Raw genomic sequence first — 12,281 nt, 5'->3', positions numbered from 1 at the left:
TCGAAGTAAAATAAACATTTTTAGATATTATCAGAACATTACTTTCGAAATTAAGCAAACCTACAATTTAATCAGCAGTATCCTAAATTAGAGTACAAAATTGTGTCAATTTGAAGGTATTTATCATCACCACTGATCCTTCCCTTGGCTACAACGTCGAAATTTACCACAAAAGCAGTCAAGCCCGAACCTATATGTCATGTCACATCTATTTTGTCCCTAGCATATTCCTACGTTAACTGTTGAGTTCCCCATTACATGTCTACTTACAATACAAGTATAAAACGTATTAAATACATCAAAAAGATTTAGTAACTTACAATCGTCGATCGAGATATAAAACGCCCGCCAAAATATTGGCAAACATTTAAAATGTATCACACATGTCCGTGTTACACCCTAAACGAAACAATACTTCATTTTTGTCACAGTTTAAATGCAAGTCGAATAAAGCCCGGTATAAATGCGGAAATCATTCCAGTTTAAACTTACGTTATGTCAACATACGGTCGAATATAAAAATTCTAAACTTGGTGCTGTTATTGTATGGAAATGAATATTTGTACAAAAATAAGTTGACTCATTTGGCAAGGCTCGGATAGACAAGCAACGCTTATTTATCATAATTTTACTCCAGACATCGATGAGGTAATTTGTAAATTAACTAAAAAAAAAAAATAGAATAGTAAAAAATAGAAGTAAATATAGATAACAAATGACAAAACGCTTTAAAAGTAAAAAATCGGTTGCTTGTCTATGCAAAACAATACATTATCTGTGGAGTGTCAGTCGCGTACACTGTTTCTATTGGACGATTTTTCGCGGCGAGGAGTGTCGCAAACATTTTTAATAAAAATATCGGGCGCGCTTTACTATTGAAATGTAAATACACAAATAATAATAATCGGTAATCAAAGCGCACATTTCAAAACAACTCCTCATTTTGGAAGATCGTGATATATTATTTTTATAATTTAATGCGTTTCATCAGGAGGATACATAAAAAATGGAAAGTCGAAATTCTGGCACATAAAAAACTTAAAATTAATAAAAATACTGAACTAAATCGATGATTCATATATTATAAAAGAATTGTATATTATTACAAATAATAATTAACGAGACAACACACAAGCTGCCTTGGATGTTTTCATAACTTATATGGTAATTATAATAGAAAACACAATATATTATGTAATTCAATAAATCAATTTTAACTATTACAAAAAGTTATTGCTATCATAAAAATGGCTATTTACATAGATCGAAACGCAAGTTAATTTTTTTAATCTCGATACTTTTATTCTTATATAGACGTGTATTGAATTATAATAAAAAGTATAAACCTTATATAAACGGCCCAGTTTGGTAACTTATTTAAGATATATCGCCATAGAAGAAAATATTTGTCATTCCATTTTAAATCGTTTCCTTTTTCAAACTCGCATGGCCCTATAAAAAGCTAATGTGCTATGCTATCTTCGTTTTTCTTTTTTTTTATATTTTAAATAGTACGGATAAAAAGAAACGCTTTTTAGTTGTTATAATATTCATATGTTATCTCATAGCAGTATACCTTAGACCAGTTGCCAAAGCTGGTTGTCTAGTAGTATTCATTTATATTATAGTGTAGGCAAAGCGTGTGATGTTCGCGTATTGACTAGCGACAGTCACGTCAATGGATACCGTTTGAGATTCCGACCCGAAGCGAATTTTAACAATATTAAACCATTATTTTCTACACTAAATAGGAAACTTTTGTATTTTTGTATGTCTGTAACGTTTTAATGTAAAAGCTGCTGGACCGATTTCAAAAATTCTAGGCTTTTGTATGCACTACGGGCAAAGTCGGAGCGGACAGCTAGTATTACGTTATTTAACTCCTACTATTTATTCATTGTTCATTAATTTCTCTACATTAAAAATGTTGAACATTGTTAAAACTCACTCATCCCATCCTACACGCCGGGATACCTAATTCGTTGTAACAACCACACATTAATACAAATTCAGACTTATTAGTCGTAAATTTAAGTGTAAATTGTGCAAGGCAACACATTCACATTTGACAATATCTCACTAGTATACAAAGCAATAATGTTTGCAATCCTCTCAATGCATTGTCAAATATAAAACACGCCACACCGTATCCCCCCCCTCTCCCCCTCCGCCGACACGTCCCCTGATAGTGACTTACATTAACTTAATGGCCGAACATCACAATATATGCAAATATACACGTACATATGTATAATTATATAACATGTACATTACGACAAGCTTAACGATAGGGCCGGTTACACACGAACGACTAAATTTTAGATCTTTAAACCTTCTTATCAAAGACAATACACAATAAATTTTGCTATCACAGACCTGCCAGAATCTGCCTGAATCTGTCTGATTATCATAAGGACAACAAGAAGACAACGTCTTTGATAGTATAATCAAAATTTAATATTTTATTTATTAATTTAATCTACAAATTATTAGATACATTGAAAAATTACCCATTAATGTTAAAATTCATATCTATGTCGCGTTCCATTAAAAACACCCACATAAAAAGAACTACATTTTTTTTACTTTTTTTAAAAAAAAAACAAACTCCAAAAACAGTTTCGAATCGTACACCACAATTATTATGCGGTCACATAAGGAACAACCACCAAGAAAAATAGTAATCGTTCGTGCATAACCCGTCCTAAAACACTGCGAGTCAAGTTTTACGATAAAACACGAAACTCCCGACTCACGCAGCGCCCTCTGTCCGAATTACATAAAACGTAATTACTTACACATCTAAACTAAAATTACACTACATTAATTACTGAGGACCTATCATATTATACTATGATATAGAAATTGCTTACCTAATATATTATAATTATATAGAGAATGCTGAAGCCAATTTTTGGTGTGTTAGTCATTATATAGTGGACGTTGTATCAACGTCGGCTAGATTTTAAGTAATACTTAGGTGCTGGTGATGTGTCCGATAAAACGTGACCAATGAATCACACTACACAAACAATATTGTATATTAATATGGCAATGACAGCTTGTAAGCCGCGCTCTTTCACTCTCATACATAAAACAGATTACATCTCGCTCGTTCGTAGATACGAGGAAGGCAATTGCCTGACTTTGGTACTGCCATTCTGGAGCGTTAACAACCTATGCATACATTTTATAACATTTTAGATTATTATGAATAAAATCTTAAATTTATTCTTGGTTGTTCTTCTATTATGTTATAACTAAACCAATTTCAACTGCAACTAACCGCTTTACTTTTCAGTATTTTATAGTTAAATATATATGTATTCCATTTGTTAATCACATATGATGCACAAAAATGTTAATATAAATTTCAATTCAAACAATGTCTAGACATAAATCATGTCATCATAACATTGAGTAAATCATAGCAACATAGTTAATGTCGTACAATATTAGGTAAATTTCGTCTAGAATTTAACTAGATATATATTCAATCATCGTTTCTATAGACACATCACGCGACCCTACTATTATATTATAATAATATAAATATTATTTTCTTTACATGCCAAATAATTTAAAAACTGCAATACTGTAGGAAAGAATGACAAATTGACAATAGTTTCTGATAATAAATGGCGAACACTGGTAAAGAATAAATCTCATAGATTGAAATAAATAAAAAAAAAATACTTCAAATACCATCCATTCAGACTCCATACCATGCTATCTCACTCTGACATACGATTAGAAAGAGACAAAAATTTGTTATATGGCTATAATACTTTTATAAGGCCATTATATGTGTGAATTATTTTATATGAAGTATATAAACAATGCGTCATAAAAAAATCTGGTATAATTTTAACCATAGCTAATTCTGTTGATTTTTGTAGGGTATTTAACAAAAACGGTATGGTATACATACGGTGAAAGTATTTCAACATTTCCTAACATTATGTGGTAACCTGTCAACGTCAAATTTATTTAAGAACAAAATACATTTTATTATTTATCTATTAATTTTTATTTTTATTTTCATTTGACTTTCTTTTCATTCATGAATAAGACTAGAGGACAAAAATGAAATGTGCGGACATGGGAAATTTATTAACCTGCCCTCTATTTATATTTTTATCAATGTTTTCTGATGAATAATACACTTTTACGTTAAATTACGTTAATCGTGAATTAAGAGTATTTATAGTGAGAGTTATATTTTACTAATGTTTTGTATAAAACAGAAAACGTCCCTGCTGAGTGTTCTTTAAACCTTATAATTTTTTTCCTCTTGCCTTGGGCACGCGTAACACGTTAAAGCAGCCAGAAATTAGAAATGTGTATTTCATCTAGTCACACGTATAAAAAGGTGCAACGTATATGACGTCACACAGATCGCGTCATGTGTCAGAACGAGTGACGTCACACGGAGCAGTTTCGAATTTAAAACTAGACAAGGGTAGAGTATACTCGAGTCGGGACCAGTCGCAGTAATTATGCACCTGCTCTCTTCAGTGCGCCCAAGAACGTTGAGGCGAACGGACGTGTCCCCCGGCGCGTTCCAATTTTGAAACTGTACGCGTGACGTCACCCACCCACCGATCGCCTCGGCAGGCGAACGCGTGACGTCATACGACAGCTCCGCCTCCCGCGCACGGTTCGGCGTACACTGCTAGCCGTCTGGACGATACGCTGTACGTTAAACTTGCAATGTACACCAAGACGTCCGATAAAGCGACAGGATCTCAGCAGTTCTGCGAGGCGCGTGGTAGGGGGCGCACCAAGTACAGCTTCTCGCCCTGCTTGTTCGTGTATATGGGCGCGCGCTGGTAGTGGGCCACCAGCTGCTCGAGGGTCGGGAACTTCCGCTGACCGATGCAGTACAGGCTGCCTTCGACGTGCACGCGGAAATGTTTGTTGCGACCCGGCGCTTTCAGCGACACTGAGTAATCGCCCACCTGGAAATTGATTATAAATATTTTGATGTTGAAAGGACACAAATTACTTTAGCATAATAAAGATGAATATTAAACAGCTCCAGAGAAATATTTTAAAGGACACACTTTCTACATTAACTTTCTACAGTAACTGTATTACAGCGTCCATTTTAACCATTAGGATTATGATACTTTTACCATTAGATTTATTACTTTGATAAGAAGTTACTTATTTTTAACATCTTATCAGTGCCAAGATATGATTTAAAGTTAGGAGATTGTTTTTAATTGAATTGATGAAGATTTCCTAATTTTAATGTTTCGTGCAATTTCCTCCTCGCCACTTCACCCACCCCCCCACTCACGTTGGTCTCCGAGTCGCGTATGAGGAAGTCGCCGTCGTGGCCGTGCTGGTTGAGCAGCGCGTCGCAGTGCGTGCGCGTGATGGCGCCGTAGTACCAGGCGCGCGAGCCGGGCCCCGCGCCCGCCGCGCCCGCGCCCGCCGCCCCCGCGCCGCCCGCCGCGCCCGCCACGCCCGCCGCGCGCGAACCCCCTTCGTTCGCTTCACTGTCAATTTAACATTAGATCTTTAGACACTAGTGGTTGATTTATTAATACTATAATAAAAATGGTCGCGATCAAATTCTATACATTGAAGATATTTGGATTTTGTTTTTTGGGGCATTTTATTGTCGATACTGAAGTATAAAATGCAATTTAACAAAATTTTTGTCTGTCTGCCAGTCTGTATCTGGAATGAGAATCACGCAAAAACTACTGAAAGGATTTTGATGAAACTTGGTTTGGTTATAGCACCTACTCCGAGGAAGGATCTTATTTACTTTTCATCCCGGAAATCGATACATTGTCTGAAGGGGGAGGGGTAAAAGTCAATTTAAGTATTTAACTACTTTAGCTAGTCACGAAAAGTATAAAGTATGAACTAAATTTGTCCCTTTAAAGTGGATCAAAATCGAGTTAAAAAGAGTTTGTTACATACTAACATGCAGGTGAAAATAATATATTTACATATTTTTATCTCATTTGATCTGTATTCACTTTAAATGGATGTACTGCCTCGCAAAGTATGATATATAGTGTAAGCCCTCCAATGAGGACATCTGCTCTTCATGTGACACATTTATATGATGCATTTTCTTTGAAGACGTTTCTACACTCACTTTTCTTGTGAAGCTAATATAAGCAGATTGGAAAGAAAAAGCACAAAATCGAGGTCCCAACCTATACGGCTGCGCGAGGTAGTCGGCGAGCTCCTGCAGGTAGTTCCTGGGCACGAGGCCGACGTGGCCGCGGTTGTCGCGCGCGCGGTACCACTCCGGGTCGGACGGCGGCCGCTCGATGATCTCCAGCCGGTCGCCCTTCTCGAACGACAGCTCCTGCTCGTTGTTCGACGTGAACGAGTACAGCGCCACCTGGGGGGGTGAGGGGAAAACATTTTTTTATTATTTTTTGAAGTGAAACTTCTTTAGAATCGTTGTGATTTCAAACCTGATGCAACGGAAAAACGACAGGTGAGAGACACAAATACAAAAATGTGTAGAATGAAGCCGGCAAAGAATGAGACAGAAATATACATACTATTTTATATTACTGAAGTTTCACTTCTATCGTGTGTGAATCGCAAACACACCTTTTTTTTTATTGTGGAACAAAGCCTAGTTCGCATTAGGCTAGTAATTTGGTAGAGTAGCGAGTATTTTAGTGGCTAAATATGTGCGAACCACGAAAATTTATTCGAGTAGTTTAGTGAATGATTTAGTTGAGTCAATCCATTCTACTATTTTATCGGACGAGTAGCGCCTCCCACCACGCGCCCATGCCTACTGGTTCACCGGCTAAACAAGTCCGAACCTGTTGTTCAGTCGAGTACATTAGTGGCCGCAAAAATGTCTCGGTGGAATTTGTGTACTGTACCAGTCTTATTGTGCGAACGATTTCTGAGCAGTAGCGAGTATTTTAGCTGCTAAATATATAGATCCCAATAGAGATCTTTGCGTGAAGAAGTAATTGAAGTAGTTATTTATTAAATCTTCCACTAGCTGTGACCCGCGGTTGAAACCGCGTAAGTCCGTATCCCGTAGGAATATCGGTATAAAAAGTGCCTGTGTTATTTCAGTTGTCCAGCTATCTACGAAGCGAATAGTATTATTATTCACCAATAGATGTCAGGAAAAAAAACACGAATATGACATTATTTCAGTTGTCCAGCTGTCTACGAAGCAAAATAGTATTACTATTCACCAATAGATGTCAGGGATAAAAAAACACGAATAAAACACGAATATGACATTTTCTAAAAAAAATTCCTAGCTAGATCGATTTATCGCCCTCGAAAACCCCTATATACTAAATTTCATGAAAATCGTTGGAGCCGATTCCGAGATCCCAATTATATATATATATATATATATATATATATATATATATATATATATATATATATATATATATATATACAAGAATTGCTCGTTTAAAGGTATAAGATATAAGATAAGATTTAATCCTACTTCCTATCCAACTAATATTGTGTGTATGTGTTTGTTACTCTTTCACGCAAAAACTACTGAACCGATTGCAATGAAATTTGGCACGTAAACAATTGAACAACTGGAATAACATATAGTGCAACTTTTTATCCCCATATTCCTACGGGATACGGAATCACGCGGGTGAAACCGCTGGGCGCAGCTAGTCTGTCATATTATAATCTAACAAAACAATAAGCTAATGATACTGCTACTATAGAAGAATTCTTTAAATATACTGCTATGATAATAATTGAAACTTACAACAATATCTAGGACATTTTCCGCCATAGCATAAGTGTGAACTGTGTCTTCACCATCACCTTCCTCACTCGTGTAATTCGAGGGAAACCTGTAATTTATTTATCTCATTTTAAAATTTATTGAAGTGATATACAATAGATATTTTTAATATATAAAATACACAGAGTGTACAATAGTGAAATTGTGCACTATTATCTAATATTAAAAAAAGCTAACTAACCATCCAGTATGTCCTTGGTACTGTCCCCTCCACCATCCATCATTACTCTTCTCCAATATCAGTATCCTCGTGCCTTTGGTGAGTGACAACTCGTCTGGTTGCTGCGCTTGATAATTATACTTGACTACAGCCGTGCCCAGGGCTTCGGTGGGCTCCACGCGGCGGCCGCCCGGAGACTCCGCCCCGCCGCCACAGCCGCCGCGCACGGGGGAACCGCTGGAGGGCAGTGTCTTGGAGCCCGAGCCCTTTTTCACTTTCTTTTTGATGCTGAAATTTTATATGGACTTGTTGAAGAATTTTATTTTGCTATATACATTTTTCAATAATAAACTATTTAAAAAAAAAATTCAAATTTGATTGCATAGTCTGTGTATAAAACCGTAACTAACTAAAAAATTATAATATTTCCTTATCATAATATCAATTTTAATATTTTAAATAAATTAATGCAATTGACATTTCAAATAGTATTTGAACAACTTTGTTTCGGCACATGGGACAGTACTTAATTCATCGTAATGAGTAAATTATAAATAATTTACGTAATGAAAATTTTATTATATCATTACCAATAATTATCAAGATCTGTATATCATCGCGATATACTTTTAAATGAGTAAAAAAAGAACACCGACTCAAGACGATCACACTAGAATAACGTAGCTTCTATGGTAAAAAAAATTCAATATCGATGAAAAACTAAAGACTAACGGAAGTACCCGAGTCTACCGTGACCACATTCACTCTAGTGTTCAAAACGTGGGGTTAAAAATATAATGAACAAATCCCGTTTCATATCAGTTAAAGTCTATAGTTTCTAAATGAATAATCCTCCCGTAAAATCAAACACGAGAAAGTTTTAAATCGATTAAATTTTCAAGTACATCAATTGCCTATTAGAAACAATCAAATAAACCCTTCTCCACAACGTAATAAACATAATATATGCCTACACATAAAACATTTAATACAGTCTCACCTATCAAACAGAGATGGTTTCTCCTTCTTAACATAATTGCTGGGCACATAGCCGGACTGGCTGCGCGCGTTCTGCACGCGCCACCAGTGCTTCGAGTCGTCGAGGAGCAGATACCGTTCGTTCTTTCTAAGATCCAACTCTTGCGCACCTTGCGCCGCGTAGTCGTACTTCGCAACCACGTAGCAGACGTCGTCCTGTAAAACATATGGCTACCCATTATATTATACAAGTTTTATTATTACACCTCATTGTGACAGCATTGAATATAGATTTTGTATTTTCTAATGGACATGCCACATGGAAACAATTATTATAGCAGCTAGCAGTAGTTGCTTGGTTAAAAAGACAATAGAACAAACTGACAATAAAAGAGCTCTTTATGTAACTTTAAGAACTGTCCACTGATATATCCAACATACTATATGATATATTCCAGTTGATCTGAATTATATTTCCTTTCCTTTATATTTGTATAAAGTATTAATTATAAAATATCTTACTGGAAACATGCACAATTTTTTGCTAAGTGTGAAACTCAAAAATGGGTAGACCATTTCAGCAAATTTTATTTAAATGTATTTGTTTAGATACAAGGAAAGTTATTATGGGAAGAAAAAACATACCACAGGCAAAGCCTGAGCAGACATTAATTTTAAATACAAAATCCATTTTATTTGTTTCATAATTATTTAAAAATTTAATTAATAATAATCATGGAGTTGAATAAAACACAACTACTACTAATGAATAAATGCTCAAGCTACCATTAACTTGAGGATATTAAAAAATAACTAAATTTTTATGTGTGTTATTAAACATGATAGGGAAAAATTGGTTCCTATAATTTTACAATTCAGTGTTATTGCAGTTTATATCTTTCAACTGATAGAACAAAAATATATATCATAGAAAGAAAGACAAATAATTTGTTCAAAAAATCAACAATAAAAGCTTTACTTATAATGTAAAGTTGAAGAATTTGTTTCTTTGATCGGTGGGCTAATCTATAAGGATAATACTAGTTCAAATTGAATGGATACTGACTAATAATATTGTCAGAACTGTATATATTTATATTGGTTTGAGAAAAGATTTGTTTTTGTAAAGAGTAAACTCAAAACTATTCTATCAATTTGAGTCATTATTTTACCATTGCAAAGCTATATCTTTACTAGGTAAACTGGGCAATATTTATTATTGGTCAACAAAGTTGAAGCCAGGGCAAGCAACTAGTGTTTAAATATAGATTAAAAGTATGACACATAATTTTATACAACAATCAAACATATAAAATAGCCTGAGAAAGATGGCTTGCTATTTGTTTAACTCAGCACATAATTGAATGTTTACTGAAGATATTATCAAACAAAACACATTTAAAAGTGAACTGCAACATTGAAGATTCTATGATAAGATTTTTTTTACCATTGAACACATACATTCATTAATTATGTTAAAATGTGTATATGATGCAAACAGGTAGGGAAGTATGGAAGGCTACTAAAAGCTAGAGAGTCAAAGGAAATTAGTAATTAACTTAATAAACACAACACATTATTATGCAATTTGTCATTGAATCATACAGTACGTAAAGCATAAAAGTATTGTATAATCAACTGTGTAATGTTATAGTTATTGCTTATAATATATGAAAGTAACTCAGTTTGTTACACTTTTACAGATAGATAGCTATATAGATAGCTCATAGCCTTAGAGCTTTGGAGATGAAAACAAGTAGGAATATTTTCAAGAAACAAACCTTAAACAAAATTGATTGAATCCTAGTGAAGGGTAATATGAGAAAAAGCTATAGGTATTTCAGAATAGAAAATTATAATGTCATTCATCCTTAATTTTTGATACTTTAAACACAATAATGCACATGTTGTTAATGCAAATAAAATTTTAAGTAGGCATATAAAATTTAAATCAAATCAAATCAGATCAATATTTATTATTTACCTCAAATATTAAACAGAAATTTTATATTAACCATTCAAATGCACACTTTTCCTCAAGTGATATAAATTTTATTAGCAAAAAATGCTTAGTATTAGCAATTGAATCATTTATTATGTAATAGGAAAATACTAAACATACATAACTGTTATTTCTCTTATGTGATAAAAACAAAAATTATTGAAAATGTATATATTTTAACATAGAAGCTTTAATTTTGAATACATCCTAAAGATATGGCTTTGAAATTAGTTATAATATTAAATAACAGATTTTCACTTCTGGAAGAATTTGAACTGACATTCTTAAAAAAGAGGTTCTCAATTTGACTCCTTTTGCTTCAGATAGACATTATTATTTTTGTGCTCGATAGGAAATTGATGTCATTTAAACCCATTTTAGAATCTGGAATGGTACCTCATTCCGCAGCAATGGTGGTTCCATTCCAGATTCTTTTCGGTAGAAATAAATTATTTTATTTTATCATGTTCCAGTTATAAATTATTTATATTGATGGAGATTATAGTCCTATTTCATATATAATTATGTATGTATACTAGATATCTGGTCGTTATAGTGGTAAATAGTATTACAGCCGTAAAAAGCCTCATATGAAGGAACATCCGTGAAACAATAGAAATTCGTCTGACTGGACCGTATTCGAAAATAGCATAACGATTACCTGAGCACTCTTTCCATGCCTCGAGTTGGCCATGGCGTGAGGCGCCGGCAGCGGCTTGTTCGCCCACACCGAGTCTGCGGCGCGCACCGACCGCGTCTCCAACATGACACCCTGAGACCCTGGATTGGCGACAGTCGCCTTACTGATACATAACGATTATCACCACTGCACTGCACCACACAATTTGACACTATTTTTTCCCCACACTGCAAACGTCGTTTCCACTTCTGGAGTTTTGTAATAACACAAAAACCCTCAATTGTTTATTATAGGACGTGCGAAAACCGAATCGAAAGCTATTTAGCGATCAACGATAGAAGTGCATCGCAAAAATTTTCACCGTTGTGTGCAAATGCGAATTTCATTTACAATAATAAAGTATCAGGCTTCAAATATTGTACTTGGGAAATGTTTTGTCTTTTATTATCACATTATTAACACATTTGTAAAATTTATTAAAAATTTTCACATCAATCGGTGGGGCAGCAACGAATCAATAGACAAAAGAAAGGATTTATTTTTATTGGTTCTTCTGATCATAGAGCTACTCATGCATGCATAATAAAATATCAAATATTTGATAAAACTTTAACTGCAATGTTATTATGTATTTACTTAAACATTTCAGCAGACAAAATTATATATTTTTTTGTTATGAAATATATTATACGAGACACCAGAAAGGAATTAA

General features: G+C 34.3%; 1 protein-coding gene across 1 annotated transcript; it reads right to left on the bottom strand.

Moving 5' to 3' along the window:
* Positions 1-1,509: 1,509 nt before the first annotated feature.
* On the bottom strand, positions 1,510-12,084 carry LOC119840629 (cytoplasmic protein NCK1). The gene is made up of 7 exons (XM_038367319.1): positions 11,591-12,084; positions 8,950-9,143; positions 7,971-8,237; positions 7,751-7,838; positions 6,183-6,373; positions 5,306-5,507; positions 1,510-4,961 (listed from the first exon to the last, which is right to left on the bottom strand). The coding sequence occupies exons 1-7, from the start codon at positions 11,693-11,695 to the stop codon at positions 4,749-4,751; spliced, it is 1,260 nt and encodes a 419-aa protein (XP_038223247.1). The 5' UTR covers positions 11,696-12,084; the 3' UTR covers positions 1,510-4,748.
* Positions 12,085-12,281: the final 197 nt, after the last annotated feature.

This window comes from Zerene cesonia, chromosome 1 (genome assembly GCF_012273895.1).
Source record: "Zerene cesonia ecotype Mississippi chromosome 1, Zerene_cesonia_1.1, whole genome shotgun sequence".
Taxonomy (NCBI): domain Eukaryota; kingdom Metazoa; phylum Arthropoda; class Insecta; order Lepidoptera; family Pieridae; genus Zerene; species Zerene cesonia.
The sequence above is the reverse complement of the archived record's forward strand: the minus strand, read 5'-3'. Positions and strand labels throughout refer to the sequence as shown.